The 23,265-nt window shown below is 38.3% G+C and overlaps 1 protein-coding gene across 2 annotated transcripts in view; it reads right to left on the bottom strand.

Moving 5' to 3' along the window:
- Positions 1-23,265, bottom strand: part of CALCRL (calcitonin receptor like receptor) — a 99,991-nt gene that overhangs the window by 25,752 nt on the left and 50,974 nt on the right. The window contains exons 2-7 of one of the 2 annotated variants that reach the window (XM_060780275.2): positions 9,056-9,172; positions 7,202-7,382; positions 5,911-6,021; positions 3,241-3,353; positions 1,515-1,606; positions 288-414 (exon numbers count right to left, since the gene is read on the bottom strand). In XM_060780275.2, the coding sequence (XP_060636258.2) occupies positions 288-414; positions 1,515-1,606; positions 3,241-3,353; positions 5,911-6,021; positions 7,202-7,382; positions 9,056-9,106 (675 nt within the window). In that variant the 5' untranslated portion in view covers positions 9,107-9,172. The remainder of the gene's footprint in view (positions 1-287; positions 415-1,514; positions 1,607-3,240; positions 3,354-5,910; positions 6,022-7,201; positions 7,383-9,055; positions 9,173-23,265) is intronic. The other variant, XM_060780284.2, reaches the window with a different exon arrangement.

The following is a 23,265-nucleotide window of genomic DNA, read 5'->3' as shown; positions in this document are numbered from 1 at the left end:
GATGTGGTCTATCCAATGCAATTTTCTGAATCAGCATCCCAAATAACCAAACCAAATCTAAAGTTGAACAAAAATTGATTCGTAACCCTTTTGGTACTAATGTTGGAGAGTAGTCCCTGGTCAGAGTGGTCCCTGGTCAAAAAAAGGTTGGGAACCATTGCCATAGCAGCTGGCAGTTGAGTGTAGAAAGGCAAGATCCAAAGGATCTTCTCTAAGTAAACGTTAGTGTTATTCAATCTCTTGGTTTCTTACAGTACAGTAACATAAGCCAAGCCTTATGCACTTACAGGATTCGCGGCAACAAGCTGTTGATTGCTGGCAACTCCTGTCAGACAGATGATTGTAGCAACAGAGTTGCAAACAAAGGAGAAAAAGAGATTTTTATGCAAAGTGATCCTCTGGCAACTCAGGCTCCTGAAAATAAACACATGTGGATCATCGAGAGATCTGCTACTAATGTCTCTGCTTCATGGAAACAGCACAAAATCATGACTGGGAAGCAAACTGAGTCAATTGGTAATGCTGAGTTATGTCTCTAGATACCCACCCTCTTGATATCAAGCAGCTTCAAATGGCCTGATGGTTCCTCTATTGCTGACATATTCTAAATCAGAAGCGGGAATCATGTCACTTTCCAGATATTGTCTGCTGCAGTTTCCCCCAGTCCTTGTCAGCCAGGAATGAGAAAAGCCGTGAGCTGCACTCTCACATCTGGAGGAGTGCATGATTCCCTCCCTTGTCCTACTTTCAAAAAGGGAGGATAATATTGTTTGGCTACTTTCCTCAAAGAAAGAAGTAAGCTTTTTTTGAGCTTATGTAGATTTAAAACTACAAAGAGAAATACATACATTGGGAATAATACAGATTTGACCATCATGTGAAAATGGTTCTATGAAGGGTCTCTTTCCTGTGCCACACAACACCATTTACAGCACTCTGATATCACTCCTCAGGGCCACATTCTGTGGAATTCTGAGATTTGTAGTCTGGTGAGAAACTAGAGGAGAATGGGAAATATTACAAATCTTTGGATTCCACACAATGGAGCCATGGCAAAAAAAACATGGCATCACAGTGCTTTACAGTTTGACACCCACATCCATGGGAAATAAATTCCAAGATTCCCTGTGGATACTTGAAACTGTGGATAATGAGAGACCTTTTATTGGGCCAGAAGCAGACAATAGAATAGAACTGGCCTGCAAACATGTCTAGGGTCTGTCAATATTTTTTGAATTGTGGGTCAATGAAACCATGGATATCATCCATATACAAAAGAGTTGTACTATAATTGTGCAGCATGAAAGAGATCCAAATTTTCACTGTATTTGAACAGCAGAAAATGAAAGCTTTGTCGTCTGGGGATAATCACTTGGTTGAAAATAAACAGAGCTAAACAACTTCTTGCGGTATCTCAGTTTCCACTTGAATTGCCAAACATTATACATGGCAGCTGCAGACAAAAGATGTAGTTGACGCTTAATGATAATAGTAATAATAATTATTATACTTACTTAAAATAAAAGAATATGACAAGAGAAATCAAAAGTGAAACAATGGAAAGGCTATGCCCAATGATAGTGAGATAATACAAATTCAAAGCTGTCTGTAATGAGAGAAAAACAAGGAGAGAAATACAATGTAAGTAACAATGCAGTTCTGCACATACTTTAAACAACATGTTATTAGTTGCAAACAGAACATTCGCAGTGAGTTTTGTGTGTTTTTGGGGCTGTATGGCCATGTTCCAGAAGCATTTCCCTTGATGTTTCACCTGCCTCTATAGCAGACATCCTCAGAGGTTGTGAGATCTGTTGGAAACTAGGAAATTGGGGTTTATATATCTGTGGAACGTCCAGGGTAGACTCTACCATATACCATGCAGCTGTGGACAAGACTACATAGGGACCACCAAACGCAGAGCCCAAACACTAATCAAGGAATACAAAAGGCACTGCAGACTACTTCAGCCAGAGAAGTCAGCCATAGCAGAGCACCTGAAGAACCAACCTGGACACAACATATTATTTGAGAAGACAGAAATGTTGGACCACTCTAACCACCAACATGTCAGACTACACAGAGAAGCCAGTGAAATCCACAAGCATATGGACAATTTCAACAGAAAGGAAGAAACCATGAAAATGAACAAAATCTGGCTACCAGTATTAAAAAAACTCTAAAATAATAGCAGTAAATAAAGAGCAACACTCAAAAACAGGGGAAATCCAGACAAGAAACAATCAGGACAAGCTAATCACCTCCCAACAAAGGATTCTCCCAGGCAGTTAGAAGCCAGACCTTGAAAACTGCTAGGCCATCAAATGCTAGGTGGCTAACTGAATCATTCGCACCTATCTCAAACAGGCAAGAGTTCTTTCTTCCACTCTGGACATTCCAGAGATATATAAACCTCATTTTTCTAGTTTCCAAAGGATCTCATAACCTCTGAGGATGCCTGTCATAGATGCAGGTGAAACGTCAAGAGAGAATGCTTCTGGAACATGGCCATACAGCCCGTAAAACACAACACAACCCAGTGATTGTGACTATGAAAGCCTTTGACAATACATAGAACATTAGCAATTTCACATCACCAATAATTCAGTGTCTTGAAAATACTATTGTACCCGATTTCACCATGAGCTTTGGATTGCAACTGTCATCCTCCCCAGCCAGCACAATAAATGGTTAAGGGGGAAAGTGAAGGGAGAATACCAGACTAAGAAAGACTAGACTACACCCTTATGAGAACACAAAATTGGTCTTAACCCCCTGTTTTCTGGATCACCATTAAGAATAATTATGTTCTCTATAGAGATGGCCGTCTTTGCTTATTTCATTCCACAAACTTTCTTATTTCTGGATCAGATATGAATCCTATATTTTTGAATGGCCTTTCGCATGTTTGGGTGGTTTTTTGCCTTTCACAATTATTTTTGTAGGTGAAAAACCTTTTTGAGAGCTGTGAGGATTGGTAAACTGTGGTCCTATTTCTAATATATCTTCATTCATGAGAAATGACCGTATTTGCTTCTTCTTGAAAACTGCTTAGTTGAATTAGTTAAGTTCACACTTGGGTAAAAGAAGTATAGGATTGCAGTCGAAAGGCATTTTAAGCTGCGCTGAAACTGCAGAGAAAAATTAAAGCCTACAATGCAAAATTCCATGTCTTTCATGGTTTTGCGTCCTTTGAAATAATTTCATTCTCAATGTGTAACATTCGGTTTTTCAATCTACCTGCAATTTAGATGGTATTTCTGCACTACAGAGTGTGTAGTTTGTCCATGTTCTGTTACTCTTAGGGTGTAGAAACCACTGTCCATTATCTTCACACGTCTTATAAACTTTTTCTGATTAAAGAAAAGTCAGGGAAAAAAGACACAACGGTAAATAAAACTTTTAGTATTTTTAAAAATCAACACTCAGACTGTGAACTCATTGAAATACCAACACATTATCGAAATGGTCTTAGACATATTCTCCTATAGCCTAATGCCCCTCTAATGTCTGTACAAGTTTCAAAATTGCATATTTTAAATAGATTTTTTGTTTAATAATATTTTTATTTAGGGGTAAACAAGGCAAGGGGAATAAAATGGGGGTAGTTTGGTAGTTTTGTTATACATTTAAAGTGGGGGAACAATACTGAGTATAGAAAGCAAGAAAGAAGAAGTAAGATTTAAAAAGGAGAAAAAAGAAAGGACAAAAAAGGTAAAAAAAAACCCCACGTTGGTGACTTCCATCTAATCCTTTTCGTTTAAATACTTGTTCTATTAAAAATAACACACTTTTCAATGTTGGAGGAACAACGGCCAAGCTCTTAAATTTAGTCTATTATTAAGTCCATTCTTCTACAATGTCCCTTTTTGAATAGATTTTTATTGCCCATAAAAAGAACATTTTATTGTTTTTACATAAAAAGTGGGAGAACATTGAATTGAAAGGAAAGTAGGAAAAGAGTAAAGATAAAGGCAAAAAAGGGAGTCCCATTGACTTCCATTCTGAGTCTCTGCCATTATATTTTTCTTACTCTATAAATTCATATATAAAGAAAAGTAAAAGTCCCATAGTTAAGTACTGTCTTTTGGTTTTTCCCCCCTTTCATATTCCTCAAAGGGATTCCAATCTGTCCTTTTTATTAAAATTCCTGAGTTATTCTTTAAAAAAATGCATATTTAAAGGTGTTCTGTTCAAACTGAGTTTTGATCTAGAGTAGGAAAAGTCAATTAACTGTAAAATCACAACAGTTTGTATTCCACGACTTTCTCCCATGTATTCTTCAACTCATGTAAAAAAGCTTCAAGTAAATTTCTTTGCTGACCTAACTGTCTGTGATATCTCATGCCTGATGAAGGTTTTCGTCACTAAGGGTGCTTTCAGATAGGTCCCAAAATGTGGGGCCTGTTGGGCTTCTATTGGAGGTGTCCAAACAACGCCTCGGGTAAAAGTAAATAAATTTGGAATAATTGAGGTTATTCTGAATTAATTAAATACCCCATTAGACCCAGGCTTTCCTGAAAGGCCCAGGTCTAATAGCGTATTGGACCTGTTGGCATTAACTACCAGTTGTCCTGGACTAGAAAGAAACTTGGCTTTTTACGCAGGCGTTTGCTGAATAGGAAACTATGGAATGAGACTCAAACAGCTTGAATAATGGACTATCGATTTTGGAAAATGATTTAGATATGGGACCATGACTCAACATTTTATATATGGTTTTTAATCTGTTTGAAAGATTGGTATGAGTTTTAATAAGTTACATGTTTAGATTGTTTATATTTTTATGATATGTGCTTTATTGTTACTTGTGCAGCATTGAATTTTTGCCAGATTTGAAAGCCGCCTTGAGTCCCCTCTCGGGTTGAGAAAGGTGGGGTAGAAATGAATTAAGTAAGTAAATAAATAATACCAGGGGTCAGTATTCCAGCCGTCCTGAACTTTTGGGCTCCTGGAGCCCAAAGGTGCAAGATGCCACCAAGATCCTCCCTCGAAGCCCTCCCAAACTAGCCTTAAAATTTAAAAAATCTTACCGGGGCCATCAATAAGCTGCTCTGGCAGTCCTCCTGGCATATAGAAATGATGCACCAGGAGGTGGGGGGGGGGGGGGGGGGAGAGGAGGAGCAAAATCGCTCCCCCCCCCCCCCGCCTCCTGGCACGTCATTACTACATGCCAGGAGGACTGCCAGAGCAGCTTATTGATGGCCCCGGTAAGATTTTTTTAAATTTTAAGACTAGTTTGGGGGGAGGGGCTTCTGGGTGTCTGGACACACCCCACAGGAAAGCCTGGGTTTGAAAGGGTGGTGTGTGTACCCACATCTGTGTCAAAGTGGCTTTTTGAAACCCACTTTGGTGCAGAGTTAGGTGATGTCTGGAAGCGCCCTATGAGGCACTTCAGATTTACAAACATTTTTAAACAAAAGATCAAATATATGAAACAGTTCCAGGCCAGACAACTGATTCAGCCAAGCTTTTGAGCCTAGCCATTTTCCTGTATTTTCCACCTGCTTGCAGCTATCTAGTGATTATCAATCATTGATATACCACCATATATACCTGGAAGGGTTGTGTGTGGATTAGTGGCCTGGAATAGCTAAATTATTTGAAGTTATCCATCAGACTACTAAATAAGAATTCTTCTGGACTAAAGTAAACAGTCTGTTAAGGTATGCCTGTCCCCTTAGTCTCCACCACCATTTGGAACACTCTATACTTCACACACGGGACTCCTACGTACTCTCTTTGCATAAGTCAACATTTCAACAGAAAACCTCATATTTTTTATTTTGGAAGTCAGTGGGAATTGCATGTGCTGAAAGGTTTTTTGCCTCACTAGTGCCAAAGTCTTTTTCTTGCCATTTTTTCCTGCAGACCACTCACATTATTAATAAATAAACAACAGAAAATTACCTGAAGTGTCAAAATCCTGGAAGTAGTCAGGGCAGTTCTGCATTACTGTTTTTCCTGCAGGAACATCATCCCAGCATAACCATCCATCCCATGTTCTGTTGCAGTGAGGTTCTATGCAAATAATGAAAGATACATGAAAGACTCTACGGTCCCTATTTAGCAAGATCTGGATAAGACCCCTTCTACTCATACCTGGAGTAGAAGATACATTACTTGGATTCAGTCTAATGGATAGGTAGTAGCTGAACTTTCCACCATAATATTTATATTTTACTGAATGTTCAGATATATTATGAAGACAGTTGTTGAGAATAGTTTATGCTACACAAATGGACCAAATGTGCCCCCCAAGTAATATGTTATAAGGAGAAAATAATTCATTTACTGAAACAGTTTTATGGGCTACTGGTCCACTATACAGCCTAATAAAACAAAATCTTGATGCCTTGGTTTTTAGGCCTGTGCCTGGGGTTACTTGGGGCACTGATTCAGAAAATTACATAGGACAGACTGAATCATCTCTAGTTTCATAGATAAGGTTATCATGGTTTTCAATGGATGAGCTGATAAAGACTGGTTTATGCCTGTATCTCAAAAACTACAGCTGATAGAGGAAAACTGGTGTCACATTTGGAATCAGTAGATCAAATATACACAGAAACAGATCTAACCTCACTACCTCTGAGGATGCTTGCCATAGATGCAGGCGAAACGTCAGGAGAAATGCCTCTAGAACATGGCCCTATAGCCCGAAAAACCCCACAAGAACCTAGATCTAACCTTTGGTCAAATGTGTGTTGGCCAGTGATTATGCACAATTCAAAGTGGTGGGTATGATATAGATCGCATACATCCTGACTATCTGAAAGTCAGTATCTCCCCAAATGACCTTGCCTGAGTTTTTCAGTCTTTAGGAGGGTTTTCTCTCAGTCCCATCACCTCCATAGGGTCATTTTGTCTGTGAGTATAGTACAGCCCTTGCTGACTGTGGAAACAGGAAACCATGGATAATAGTGATACCTACTGAAATGAACAACTGTTTTATGTCCTCTCTAGGAATTTTCTAGGCCCTACAACATGGCTGTTTACTAGTAACTAAAGTGAAAGCATACAATAGAATAACCTGGAAGACCTAGAACATTCCTAGAGATGACATATTTTGTTGTATATGGGCAGATAAAACCATGAATACCAGTCCCACTGGTATAAGGGTTTGAAATGTTCTAATGTTTTAATAGTAACAACACTTAAGAAGAGAGCCATTTGTATGAATATGTCAAAAATGATTTACCTTGATTGTTATTTACTGGAGTTTGCATAATTTTCTGGTAACATTCAAACTGTGCTATCATGATTTTATTCTTGGTAACACCTAGTGAATGCATCTCATCTGTCACATTTCCATCACTTGTTAGTAAGTGCTCATCAGTAGAGTTCCCTTCCTTTTCTTCTGGAATTGCGGTGACACAAACCTTAACAGAAAATGAGATATATATGTATTCAACTAGACATACTGTAAATTGCCACAATGGTCAATGCGGCTGAAACATCAAATTTGATAAGTGTATAGAATGTTAGTGCAAAGCATTTTGAGTAATTACAATGCATCAAGATGCCTTTCAATTAACTGGGCAACAGAATTTTGAAGAGATCAGTAAACTTTAATACAATTGATTCAAGAAACATGAGAAAGCCTTCTCTTCAAAAATGATATTCTGATGTATTTTTATGTTGTGGAAGTCACCTTGAGTTCTTTAAGATAAAGGACTTCATGACACATAATAAAATCAGTGTTTCTACACATTTAAGAAATGGCTACCGACGGATGCAAGATCATACTATGAGTTCCTGGTATTTCGCTGTTTATAATGAGTTTTTCCCCTAAACTTACTAAGTCAATTGTGAATTGCCTCATTTTAATTCCTCATGTAAAACTGTGAAATGTAATGTGTGATGGGAATTCCCCTTTGTCCCTTTGTAAAAATAACAATGACAAAATTTTGAAGGGAGGAGCCAAGATGGGCATAATTTTTCCATAATTTTTAGAACCGAGGAGGAGGGAATGGTAATTAATATCCTTTTTTAAAACAGTATAAATTCAACAGGTTACCATTTGAATTGAGAGTTACCTGTACTTATAAACTGTAATATAGAATAATATAGAACAGAAGAAATCCCATTTAATGATCTCGCATTAAAAAGTAATTCCACAAGAACAAACAGAGGATTTCTTCAAGAAAAAAAGAGGAAGGAAACAGTGGGAAGAGAGTGTCTCCCATGTAATGGGAAGGCAAACAGACAACTTGAAAAGAAAGCTAAATGAAGAAAAACATGGTGGGCGTAGGAAAATCATTTGTTTCATTTCCAAATGGGGTGTTGCGAAGCTTAAGGGAAAAACAACGATTCCCAAAGCTTTAGTTACGGCATGAGATGAAGTCCAAAGTTCAAATTCTGGCAGGCTCCTTTGAGTAATGCTCTGGTGACAGCCTTTAATGCAGGTGACAGACTATATGTCACCATTTAAGAACCAACCTTGCTCTCTACAAAGAAGGCTACCACCAGGTTAGCTAGCAGATGAGCATTGCAGCCATTAAGATATAGACAGTGCTGGATCATTTAAGAGTATCATAAGTGAGAAGACTAAGCATTCTAGTGGTGTCACAAGGCTTCAAAGTATTGAAAGCATATTTAAGAAACCATTGGGTGAACCACTGGCTCTTAGAAAAAGCAGCTTCTCTCTCTTTCACTGCATAGTAGGAAAGATAGAAGAGTGTATTCATGGGTTCTGGTTGTAGTTTAAAAACAAAGGAAGCTACCTTATACCAACTGAAAGCATCTATCTCAATGTTGTGACACTGACTGGCAGTAGAAATTTCAGTCTGGAATTTTTCTCTGTCCTACCTAGAAATTTCAGAGATTGAATCGAAGAGCTTTTGCATGCAAAATGTATGGTTTAACACTGAGCTATGTTCTTTCTTAACCATATGAGAAAATAGATGGCATGTCCTAGCCACAAGCTACTCTGATATGGAGATATGTTGCTTTCTACAGTAAAGGGAAATACAATAAATATGGATAAACACATCATATTGGATCCTCACATCCACCTTCATAGTATTGCATCAGCAATTCTGGGGTCACTCACTGAGTTAAGGATGCAGAAGAATAGTAGCTGTATGATCCATTTGGCCTCCATCACTCAATCTAGGCAATGTCGTTTTGTGCTATAGTCCAGCAAAAGAAGAAAAAGAAGAAGAAGTAGCTGAAATTAAAACAAAACAAAAATTATTTTTTTAAAATATTGGCATTTTAAGACTGCAACTTTATATTCACATACCAAAAGAAAAGATCCACAGAATTCAGGTGGAACTTATGCCTGGACAGAAGTCTTTATGCTTTAAATAATCTAAAGTTACAAGATTCACTATGATCTTAAAAGCTAAACAGGATTGCCCCTGATTAACACTTGGCTGGGAGGCCACTAATGAATATCAGGTATTGTGGGCTATATATCAGAGGAAGGAACTAGCAACATGACCTTAATGGCAGTAAAAGTGGAACGAAATTAATATCACTTTGCAGTGTAGATGGGAATTAAATCTCCCTTATCTTAGAGATCTTCTACACCAGGGGTCCTCAAACCTTTTGAACAGAGGGCCAGGTCACAGTCCCTCAAACTGTTGGAGGGCTGGATTATAATTTGAAAAAAACATGAATGAATTCCTATGCGCACTGCACATATCTTATTTGTAGTGCAAAAACTACTTAAAAACAATACAATAATTAAAATGAAGAACAATTTTAACAAATATAAATGTATTAGTATTTCAGTGGAAAGTGTGGGCCTGCTTTTGGCTGATGAGATAGGAATGTTGTTGTTGTTGTTGTGTACTTTCAAGTCATTACAGACAGGTTGAATCTAAGTAAGGGCCAGGTAAATGACCTTGGAGGGCCGCATTTGGCCCCCGGGCCTTAGTTTTAGAACCCCTGTTCTACACTGACAAGAAATGTGAGCCTGATCCAGCATCCGGGATGTCAGATTGGGTGCACATAGTGTTCTGTCAACCACCTTGATGGCAGGAAGGAGTCCCTACTACCCAGTAACGTTGAACATGGTTTGGCATGGCTCCAGGTCACCTGAACCTGGGGAACATGGGATGACAGTGAAGACAGTTACAGACGGTTCGGGTTAGAAACTGGCCCAACTGTCTTCACAGCCACTAAGTTGAGGGAAAGCCTGAATTCTGGGAGTGGATTCGGGTTTCCCATCCAACTTAGCTGACCCCAAAGTAACCCATATCAGCCCCATGTGAGGTATCTTAACTACATTAATTTAGAAGAGTTTTATTAGCACCTGAAAAAATGATCTGGATTAGCACAGCCAATAGGAAAATGAAGTATTGAAAGGGTAAAAAAGGTGGGAAATCATAATGAGATTATTTATTTATTTACCATATTTATATTCTGTCCTTGTCACCCTGAAGGGGACTCAGAGAAGGGCACATAAATGCACAATTTGATAACTATTGAAACAGTGTGAGTCTAGGATTGAAAATAGGCAGCAGAAATGACTTGCAGTTTCTCAAGTCATTTCTGACACGATAAAAAAATAGGTGGCATGTTTGTTGTCCACGGCAATGAACATGAAATGGGGTAAGTGGTTTCAGACAGGTCCTATAGATATTGTAATCTTCTCATAAAGCTAAGGCATAAATATGCCGTTCAATGGTGTAATTCGTTCAGATACAGCATTTCTGTCATCCTGTGCGCCATTCAATATTCAATAGAGCTGATAATTCTGTGTCCAGAAACCATGATTTCATGATCCAAGTGAGGAACCTGCTGGACTCACAACTCCCATCTGTTCTAGTATTCATGAATATCAGTTTTTGCTTAATTATTACCCATATTTTTTGGCTTGATAGAGAAATCACTACTAACTTTGAAAGGTTTTTTTTTTAACTGAAGACAAAAATCTGCATGCAAACTTCTGTCTAGGCTCAAAGAGCATTTTCCCATGGGTTCGACTCCCTCTAATCTCCAAATTTCTTTCCTCCAACAGTCATGACCTACAAGATAGATTTATGACAGTAAACAAACAACTGACTCCATGGATACTGTTTCTGACAAACACAGAACAGGCAAGATATCATGAGATTAGAGTCTAAATATGAAGCATTATGCCCAATGCTATGCACATATATTTAGACGTAAACACCATTAATCTTAATGGGAATTATTTTGTGTATGCACAGAACTGATTGCACTATTTTTATTGTCTATATGTACATCAGGCATGCCAATGTCTCCTACAAAATGTTAATTAGAAAAGAATTTGGATCATACATGAAAACAGCTGTTGTTAATAACAATTTATTGCTGTTAGTGATGATAGCAATAAAATCCATGTTACAACCAATGCAGGAAACTTGCTTTATTTATTGACAAAATAATCTTCATACATTTTTTTAGTATTATTTGACTAAATTAGTGATTACATTTATTTTATTTTATTTTATGTTATTTTGTTTTATTTTTTTCAATCAATAAATGAGAAAATGCCAAAAAAGAGGAAAGGTTACATTTCTTGCAAACCATTTTAACTACATTTACATATTCAGCAGAAACCTTGGGATGGAATTTTGAACAAATACATTCATTTTGAAACTCACTGAAGTCCATGTGATTGTAATAATCTAAAGATTGCAAAAGGAGCATTTCATTGTTAAAACAGCTCTGATTATATGATATTACCAAATATATATCTCAATTGGAATGTGAAATAATACATATTTTAAAATGCAGGCGGAATGGCAGAGACAAGCATATTTATTTATTTATTTATTTATTTACAACATTTCTACCCCATCTTTCTCAACCCCGGAGGGGACTCAAGGCGGCTTTACACATAGGCCACTATTTGATGCCCTTAAAAACAACATACGATCGAAATGAGCATTTTAAATGTAATTGTGAAGTATATCAAAACATTCAAAACATTTAAAAGCATTTAAACCAATATCACCACTGTTAAACCACATTATCCATAATCAATAAATAATCAAATAATCAATAAATAATCAAATAATCAAGAATACTGTTGTATTCTGTAGATCTCAGAATACTGTTGTATTCTGAGATCTACAGAGATACTCGCTGGAACACCTCAGCAAATGAGAGTCCAAAAGTGGCAGGCTCAAACCCAGAACCTCAACCAATGGCTGATACCAAATGAGAGACTCCCCCCTGGGCACACAGAGGACTGGGCGACTTGGAAGGCGCTGAACAGACTGCACTCTGGCACCATGAGATGCAGAGCGAACCTCAAGAAATGGGGCCACAAAGTGGAATCCACAACATGCGAGTGTGGAGAAGAGCAAACCACTGACCACCTGCTGCTATGCACCCTGAGCCCTGCCACATGCACAATGTAGGACCTTCTTGCAGCAACACCAGAAGCACTCCAAGTGGCCAGATACTGGTCAAAGGACATTTAATCAACTACCAAACTTGCAAATTTTGTGTTTTGTTTGTTTGTTTGTTTTGTTCTGTTAGAAATGTAATACAATTGACTGGTTGCCCTGACACGACAAATAAATAAATAAATAATCCATAATCATAATCCAGGCTTTTCCAATAGTCCTTGCACATAATTCTATACATGTTTATTGCACAATTTCTCCAAAGGCTTCAACAAAGAGCCATATTTTTACTCTCTCATGGAAGGTCAGGAGGGAGGGGGCTAATCTAACGTCCCTGGGGAGAGAATTCCATAGCCAAGGGGCCATCACTGAGAAGGCCCTGCCTTTCATCCCCGCCAGTCGTGCCTGAGAAGGAGGCAGGACCAAGAGCAGTACCTTCCTTGATGATCTTAAACTCCGAGATGGTTCATAGGAGGTGATACATTCAGATAGGTAAGCTGGGCTGGAACCATTAAGGGTTTTATGAATTGTGTCGGTAGCAGACTGGCAGCCAGTAGAGCGAATGTAACAAGGGGGTTGAATGCTCTCTCTACCCCGCTCCAGTGAGCAATCTAGTTGCTGCCTGTTGGACCATTTGAAGCTTCTGAACAGTCTTCAAAGGCAACCCCACATAGAGCACCTTATAGTAATCTATACAGGATGCAACCAGAGCGTGGACTACCATGGCCAAGTCTGACTTCCCTAGGTACGGGCACAACTGGCACACAAGTTTTAATTGTGCAAATGATCCCTTGGCCACCACCAAAACCTGAGGTTCCAGGCTCAGTGATGAGTCCAGGAGACCGCCCAAGCTGCAAACCTGCATCTTCAGGGGGAGTGTAACCTCCCTAATTTATTTAATTATACTGCACAGTGTTCAGTTTATGAAAAAGCAAAATGAAAGATGGCCTCAGAATTGTGTCAGTTATGAACTATTACCTACAGTTGTATCTTATCAGTGGCAATTGCACTAATGTTGACCTTAGATGTCAAATTCAATGAATTATTGAAGCTCTCATCCTACACACACACACACACCTTGGATTAAGTCCCATTAAACTCACTGGAGCTTAATTCTGAATAAATATTCATAGAATAGAGTTCTGAAGCATCGTCTTTCTATATGGCTTTAGCCTTCTTGATTATCTGCTGAATACTTTTGCACATTTCTGATATAATTTTTCCCCACAAAAATCCTGGAAAGTGTTTTGCTGCTAATAAAAAAATGCTGGTTCCTTGCAGTATGAGGGTATACATCCTTGCCAACATTAACTTTTTTTTGGTGGGAGTGTCTCAGTCTATTGAGGCACCCTTTTGTAGTGCAGATAAGAAAATCTGTGAATATGATTTCCATCCATACACTGAACAATACCATTTGGTATCACTTGGCAGAAAAGATATTGGTTTTGAATAATAATGGCCTACCTTTTATAATGGGTTTAGAGAACATCATGTATGATAAAAAGGAAAGAAATCTCCAGCAGGCAATATTTAGTGGATCACTAATAGGGATGGAGAAAATTTAACAACTAGTCAAATCCACATTTTTCAAGTGTCAACAAAGCCTGGACTGGCAATAACCTTAGCTGTTTGGGACTTATTCTTCACAAAATTCATCCTTGATTGTTTTGCAGAGATCTTTTTGCAGTGGAATTGGAGAAAACAATGATTTATGCATCCAAAAAGTTATTTCTAGTTCAGAAAAGATAGTCATTGAAGATTCACACTGTGCCAACTTGTGAATAAATTATAAAACGTTTAGGGGTTTTAAAACCTTTTTATACTGAAGTTGGGGTTTTTTTTGTCGTGTCAGCAGTGACTTGAGAAACTGCAAGGCGCTTCTGGTGTGAGAGAATTGGCCGTCTGCAAGGATGTTGCCCAGGGGATGCCCGGATGTTTTGATGTTTTAACATCCTTGTGGGAGGCTTCTCTCATGTCCCCACAAGAGGAGCTGGAGCTAACAGAGGGAGCTCATCCGCACTCTCCCCGGATTCGAACCTGCATCCTGTCGGTCTTCAGTCCTGCCAGCTCAAGTGTTTAACCGGGGGCTCCTCTAATTATAAAGTAAAAAACTGAAGTTGATGATTTTTTACTTTATCATTAGATGTGCGTAGGACTCTGGAAGAAGACAGCAAACTTAAATATGGTTTATTAAATCTTGTTGACTGACAACAATATTTCTTATGGGAATAGGTCACAAGGCTGATTAACAATATTGCCAAGGCTCTGCACTGTTTGATGAACCTCTGGTGGTGACTTATTATTTGGTTTTATTTATTAAAAGCTTATATATCACACTTTTCGACCATAAAGGCTTTCAGAGAGGATTACAAATTGTTAATTTGACAGTTTCCTGTCCCCAGGCATACAAAAAGAATATGAAAGGCTTTATGAAATAGGTCTGAAAGGAAGTCAATTTTAATCATGTTCATCTGCGGGTAAGATGCAAACGGCTATGTCCCTTCAACTGAATTCTTGTATAAATTCACACCTATAACAAACAAAAGAAAAAAGAAAAAAGGAATGAACGAATGAGACAAAAATGCCAGATACTGAAGAATAAATGTGTGGTTTCAGGATTCCTTCAATGAATGATAACCATGCTTTTGACACATGTTTTGATATGGTAATGGAGATGTTGTTTGGATTACTGTTGTGAGTGTTTTTAGCATCCCAAGGTTTATGACAAATGCTATGCATAGACAAAATACAGGGATTTCTCTTTCCTCCAGTCTCTTTAGCCAAGTCATTTCTTTGTCTAAGGGTTTTGCAACATTTCTCATACAGAGTACATCAATGGCAGATGTTAGAGGTCAACAACGGAGAAAGGGGTTACACACTACCATAACATTACGGGGACAACTTCGACATATGTTTGTATTTCTCCTTCTCTGTGCTCCCACACAGTCATCCTGCCAACACCAACAGATGTTTCTGCTTTCAATCTTTTCTTTTTCTTACCCCAGCAGTAATTGCCATCCTGAGAGCATGCCAGAAACTTGCCATGTAATATGAAGCAAGCCTATAAACACACAAGATTGACTTTGTATAATCTGCCCAGAAGCTACTAGCAAGAGAAGAAACCAATTGTCTTTACTTTCAGGAGGAAATGCATTCACTGTTGAAATCCAATTTATTGTTTACTTATTGCCCATGGGTTAAAAGAAGAGAGAGAGAGACTGAACTCTGAGCAAAATACACTATGGCACTTGCATTCTGGATTACCCACAAGAAAACATTAGTTTTTTATGCTTTAATTCTGGAGCTCTTCATATTGTTGCACCAGGTTTCAAAGCAACTTAGACCCTTTCTACACTGCCATATAAAATCCAGATTATCTGCTTTGAACTGGATTATATGGTAGTGTAGACTTATATAATCCAGTTCAAAGCAGGTAATCTAAATTTTATATAGTATTGTACATGAAGCCTTTGGGTGGATTTACACTGCCACATAATGCAATTCAGAAATGTGTTATATGATCTATATAGACCAGGGATGTCAAACTCATTTTCACTGAGGTCCACATCAGCCTTATGGTTGCCATCAAAGGGCAAGACTGCATAAATGTAGCTATATTCCCTTGACATTAAAAGCCTTACAGACCAGGTGCAGGTCTCGCGTTAGGCATGTGAGATATAGGCCCATATAATGCAGTTCAATGCAGCTGGATCTACATAATTTCAATCATATCTAGCTTGCTCTCTAGTCACCCATGCTGGCTCTATACATTTATAGACATGGAAAGTACAATAGAAAGTACTCTGTTTATTTTAAAAGGACACTTTACCTTATTGGCAGTTATTGGTTGGCAATAAAATATTCATCACTCTGTTAACACCATGTTTCTAACTGTTAAGGTGCCCAGAGAAAAGAACAATGCAATCACCAAAAAATTGTCCTAAATAATTTCATAATATTTCTCAATGAAATTTAGGATTAACTTCTCAATGATGACTTCAAAGACCTTGGGATTAACTATCCAGGTATATGTCTCATTTGGATGGTTTTTGACCCATGTGGAGAATAGACAGACATATCAGTAAAAGGCAGTAGTATTATTGACAATGTTTTAGTTTTTAAAATGTAGACAAATTACTGCAACGCTCTCTACGTGGGGCTGCCCTTGAAGACGGCCCGGAAGCTTCAGCTAGTCCAGCGCGCGGCAGCCATGTTATTAACAGGAGCAGGACGCAGGGAGCATACAACGCCCTTGTTGTTCCAGCTCCACTGGCTGCCGATCTGCTACCGGGCCCAATTTAAGGTGCTGGTGTTATCCTACAAAGCCCTAAACGGTTCCGGCCCAAAATACCTTTCGGACCGCATCTCGGCCTATGAGCCTACGAGGACCTTGAGATCGTCTGGGGAGGCCCTTCTCTCGATCCCGCCTGCCTCACAGGCACGTCTGGCGGGGACGAGAGAGAGGGCCTTCTCGGTGGTGGTCCCCCGGCTGTGGAACACCCTCCCTGTTGACATCAGACAGGCGCCCTCCCTTATGTCCTTCCGCAAGAGCCTGAAGACATGGCTTTTCGAGAAGGCATTTAATTAAGTGCTACAGTAACTGGAAATGACAACCGGAACGGAATACGACTACGAGACTGATTATGATTCTACGACAAGACGAAGCGGATCATTTTAGTGTAATTAGATGTTTGTGTAGTAGGGATATGTTGGTTACTGTCATGCTGACTCATTGTAAACTGTTTTTTATGTGTTGTACACCGCCGCGAGTCGCCCCAGGGCTGAGAGCGGCGGTTAATAAATGCATCAAATAAATAAAATAAAATAAATAAATTTTGCTGTAGCTGATAAGATTTGAAAGTGATCTCCCTCTTTCTCAAAATATTGGGATCCCCAGTAAGATCAATTCACAGATACAATTTGATTTTACCAATTCAATTATGATGGTTGAGCAGAAATAGCTGCAGTGGTCTAAGAACCTACATGATGAGGTCTCAACAATTCTAAATTTTACATTTTTCAAGGAGCTTAAAAACCAGATTAGCACAACTCATAATATACAAGATGCATTGGAAAATTATTTTCAGCTCATTCCTACATTGAGAAAGAGGGAGATCACTTTCAAATCTTATCAGCTATAGCAAAATTTGTCTACATTTTAAAAACTAAAACATTGTCAATAATACTACTGCCTTTTACTGATATGTCTGTCTATTCTCCACATGGGTCAAACACCATCCAAATGAGACATATACCTGGATAGTTAATACATTGAGATGTATGGAGACGGGGCCTCAGAAACCTTAAACATAGTTGTGCTAAAGAGTGTGCTGATGCCAAAACTCACTTGATGCATGTGTATGGCCAATATAAAAGAGACAATTGCCATATTTTACTACAATCTCATTATAATATCCCAAGTATTATAAACTGCCATAGTAAAGAAAAAGAAATGTTTCTGATACATTGTTTTTTACAAAAGAATATTAAGATGTTCTCGGCTAGAGTTGCAGGCATGATAGACAATCCTGTAGGTTCACCTACTTGCAATATCCTTTCACATGTATGGGAAATTATTTTTCCACCTTGTACAAAGACAGTGGGGAGTGCGTAGCTTTCAGTAATTCCTGAGGACTTCAGTCCCTCTCACATGAAGCTATTGATTGCTCCCCAGTGGCTCCCTGTGTCCCAATATTTATTTATTTATTTATTTTACTTGTATACTGCAGTTTCTCAGCCCGATATGAACTAAAGATGTTCATTACTCAACCTAAATCTACTTAATTTCCAGGGTCAGATTTAATTATACCTGAGCTCTTAAAACAAATGTTGCATGGTGGGCTACATTATGGGCATCTCTGTTTACCCACATTAACCAGATGGCCAAGTTCCATAACAGCTGATCCCAGCCAATCTTAATCTCCAGCTATAAATGAGAGACACGAATGATTCATCTTAACTATTGTACAATAAGTCTGCTTTCTGTTTTGGGTAAAGTGACACTTGATTCCTCAACAACCAATTTATTCATTGTGATTGAGACTGGAAATATTCTTGGAAATATTTTCCTACTCCTCTACTACTACTAGCAACAGCCTTTATGTTGCATTTATAGACTAGAAATAAGCTTCTGACTCAATACTTAGAGAGAAATGATGAACCAATTCCTTGTTTCTTCTATTGATAAGATACCAAGAACTGGGAAGCCCTAACACTTGGGAGTTGTAACTGGAGGTCAGCTGTTACCAACAGTGCTATGAATTTGGAGAGACACTAACACAGAGCTAAAGGAAGACACATTCCAAGATGAAGGTACAACAAACAAATCCTTGTTGTGACAACCTTTCATCTAACAATATATGTTCTCAATGTGAAAGACCATGTGGATTCAGAATGCATCTTCATAATCACCTACAGACCCACCACCAAAACTCTATCTTTGGAAGACCATCATACTTGGCCACAAGTGATCACCTATGATATGATGATAACTTAAAACTTGACAATCCTTAGATATCATGCTGATTCGCTAGAGCATAATTTAGGCCCCTTCTACACTGATATAAAACATCCAAATTATCTGCTTTGAACTGGGTTATATGGCAGTGTAGATTCTGCTTTGATAATCCACATTATCAAAGCAGATAATGTGGATTATCTACTTTGATAATCTGGAATATATGGAAGTAGATCCAGCCTTAGACCCCTTCTACACTGCTATATAATTCAGATTATCCATGCAGGTAATCCACTTTATCGGACTTTGAACTGGATTATATGAGGCTACACTGCCATATAATCCAGTTCAAAGCAGATAATCTGGATTTTATATGGCAGTGTAGATTGAGTCTTAGTGTAATCTCTGCTGCTTTACAAAAAAATAATTTTCATTGAATTCCTTTTAAGAATCATGTTTGTCCTTGTGGAGAAGGTTCTATTGAATTGCTAACTTGCGTTCTTTTCTTTTAAACCATTTATATGGGTGAGAGATTGAAATTAAATGTACCTCCCCTGCATAAATTCACATGTAGACCTCAGAATTCGAAGTGGCATGTTTGCTAGGCGATTCTGACAAATATTTAACAGAAATGGTAGCAAAAAGTTTCTTCTCTGCTGCCAAAATCCGTAAGACTATGACATACACACATATATAATAATTATTGTAGATATGTCCTATGGCCACATTACTACTAACTTTTAAGGTTGGTTTTTTTTTCAGTTTTAATCGACATCTCCATGTTCTATATTGCCTTGGAGAGAGCATGATAGCAATAAAGAGGAATAGTAGAAATTATCTATTTCTCCTTGTGAAATGCCAACCATATTTAATGCCAAACATATTAATATTGCACAATTTTGTAAACATTAATATACCTAGCAAATGATATTTTATATTTGAAATGGTGTGGTAGAAATATTTTTCTTGTGCTGTTTTAGTGTGTGTTTCATTTGTTGCCTAATGCTCCACTTACTGTAATAAAGGCTGTTGCTTGTGTGTTTGTGTGCGCAAAAAACAAAGAAAATAATTTTATCCCCTCTAGTCCTGCTGACACAAAGTACTCATTCTTAGAAAAAATGAATGGAGGAAAGGAAACCAGGATCAGGTACTACAATGATATGACACCAGGCATCAATACTTCACAGGCTATTTGTTGTGGAGGAACTGGATTCCTATTCACATTGTGGCAGCCATTTTTGCTCGCCAGAGTCTGATGGTGAACTGATCATGAATTGACATCCTCTCTCTATTGTCTTTTGAAATCCAGTCCTCTCTTTCCTATCTGTTGAAATCCAAGAAAGTAATCCAAGTACCAAGATAAAGGTGGAAACCTAAAGGATTCTTGACATATGAAGCTGCCATATGCCAAACAGGCACCAGGGAAGGAAGAGCAACAGGAAAATGAAAGGACAGATGAGAAGGAAGAGAAATAGCATCATGGTGATGGGTCTAAACTATAAAGGGATTTGGTCCTACTTCTGCTAACATTTGTTTCAAAACAGACAACAAAGTCAACAGAGTAGTAGTTTATTCAATTGCAATGAGACAGTTCTGTTATGTTTTTTGTTTTCACAACACAGGATTTGCTTTTATTTTGAAAACTGCATCAATTCCTTTTTTGCATACAGGTCCTTTCACTGCAGACTCTTTTAATAAAGTTTTTCATTTGAGTCTGATTTTCCACATGGCAAATGAGCTCGGATGCATATTAAAGGGAACCTGGAATTTCATAGAAATAAATCCCCCCTTCTCTAGATCAGAACAGCATGTTCTATCTAAAACACATAGCAAAATCATTTAGGCTGTACTAACCTTTACAGCAAACGATTATCAACTCAGCACTGTGTTTTTTCCTGTTTTAAAAACATGTCCTCAATAGACATTTAAAATAACTTTCTTTCCTGCATAGCTTGGTGTCTGGCATAGGCATTTTTAACACTCTATTTAACACATAGGTCTGTTAAAAAGCAAATGAACCGCCATACTTAAGGGATTTTAAACAGTACAGAGGCATATTAAGTCTTCCTGGTGTTGGAACATATGTACGAGGGTTGAATGAAAAGTAATACCCCCACCTTCGTTACTTAGGTTTGGATGGGAACATTTTAATAAACCAAACGCAGAAATAATCCTTAGAATGTGCTCTTTAACTACCACTATTCACTTTTCAACATAATCACCAGACAATTTGATACATTTCTGCCAACGATGAAGAAGTTTTCCAAAGCCGTCACAGAAGAAGTCGACACTCTGTTTCCGTAACCCATCGTGCACAGATCTTCCAATAGCCAAGCAAAGCAATAATGTGACCCACACATTCTTGTGAAATGCCAATTATGCTTGAAATTTCTCTCTGAGTGATACGAAAGTCATCCAGAATCAATCCGTCAACCTTTTGTTTGTGAAACTCGGTGGTTGGTGTCACAGAATGTCCAACTCTTTGTTTGTCACGCAAGTCAGACGTTCCCACCTCAACATCTTTAAACTTACTCGCCCAATGACGCACAGGACTCACATCAACACAATCACCATAAACAGCCTACATTCTCTGATTAATTTCCTTTGGGGTGACACCTTCTGCTGTCAATAATTCAATGACTGCATGATGCTTAAGTCCCATTGACTGACCATCTGCACAGGGTTCCATACTTTGCACTTTAACAACACAACTGTTCAATGCTAAGGTTTCCTGCCAAAATGGAACTATAGAGGAGAGTCTAGTGAACAAGCCAATACCTGCTGCATACCAGTACTGCCATCTGTTGAGGAGTTACAAAGGTGAAGGTATTACTTTTCATTCAACTCTCCTATGATCAAGCGATTGTTGTTTCTCAGATAATTTTGCTTGACTTTATTGCATAAACTTTATTGCAATATTGTTTATAGTGGATATATAACATGGACTTCATCAGACAGGCAAAATTGTCTGTCCTACAGTGCTTGGACCTCTCTTCAAGAACGGAGACTGCCGGATCCCATCACATGACTTTGATCTACTTCCAGCAGGGTTCTCTTCCTGAAGAGACATCCAAGCATCGCATGAGGCAGTGCTGGCAACACAGGAGGCTTCCCATGCTGCATAGAAAACAAGAGGGGAAGCTGGGCAGTGATGCTTCCAGCTGTGGGATAAGGTGAGGGGCAATGCAGGAGATGCGGGGTGATGCAGGGCAATGGATACTCAATGCCCCAAGCCAAGCCCCACAAAATCTGCCACGATCCATTGCGACTTCCCCCTCAATGTGATGAGGTCCCATGTTGAGTACTCTTGATATGGTCTCTTCATTTGTGCAATTGCATTGATTTGCCCATTCATGGTCTTGTGATCATACTTCTACATACTCTTGTAACTTCTCCTTCCAATACTACTGCTGTTTTTAATTTTTTAAAAAATATTTTACCACAATTGCAGAATTCCAACATTCAAAAACAAAAACCAACAAAATTGGAAATTTGGATATAAAATAAAAACAGACAGCTTGGGGGAAGGGAGAGATAAGGGGAATTCTACCCCTCATGTCAATTTACTGCCGTAATGTCTGCACAGAAGTGGAAGGGAGCTATCACACAAAGGTAGGTGATGGCAATGTTGTGGATCTGGGAGCTCTTGATAGGTTGTATCACCCTTTTGTTCTTTTTCTTTAAGGTATGAGTCTTTGGTGTATTATGTTAGCTCAGCCTGCAGTTGGTAGTTTGTTTTGTATGCAAAATGCTGTTTATATATTAAACATGCTTGTTGATACAAATATTAATAAAAATGCTTGCTTCATATGCTTTCTTTTTCTTAAAAAACAGTATTCACTTTCTGGATCTGAAAGCTTTGCAGACAGTACTCAACCAAATGTACAACTGGGAATAAAAAGAGCAAATTTATCTCTGCTTACTGTTCTTAATGTTGCTAAGATTTTATTACTGTACAGAGGAATGTTTATGTTCTGCTCTGTTTGCAAGAAAGCTGAACTTCCAAGGGTTTAGACCTGAATGATGTACGACTCCTTAATTATAATTCATAGAGGAGTTGTAAGTAATTCTGTCTCGATTCAGTAAGCTTCATTCTGTAGGGCATAGATACCGTAAATTAAGGATCCAAATTTAGCAAGGTATTTAACTGGCTTGTAGATTAGTGAAATGTTTCATTTCATTCACAAGCTTGTATATAAGCACCTCCAAGTCACCTGTCAAGTTCTGGTTTCCATAGGCAAGGAATACTCAGATGTGATTTGGCTAGGGCCTTCCTCAGCACCTGGTATTTGTTGATGGTCTCCAATTCAAACAGTAACCAGGGATTACTTTGTTTAGCTTCCAAGATCAGACAATACGTGAAAAGTGGAGCTTCCTTGAAAATGAAACTGATCACAGGAGAGGTAGTTTTAAGATTTCAGAATTCAAAGCAGGATGGAAAAAAATTAAGAGCACAAACACCAGCAATTTGAGAAT

Source organism: Anolis sagrei, chromosome 1 (assembly GCF_037176765.1).
Source record: "Anolis sagrei isolate rAnoSag1 chromosome 1, rAnoSag1.mat, whole genome shotgun sequence".
Lineage (NCBI taxonomy): Eukaryota > Metazoa > Chordata > Lepidosauria > Squamata > Dactyloidae > Anolis > Anolis sagrei.
This window is presented reverse-complemented; position numbering and strand designations above follow the sequence as displayed.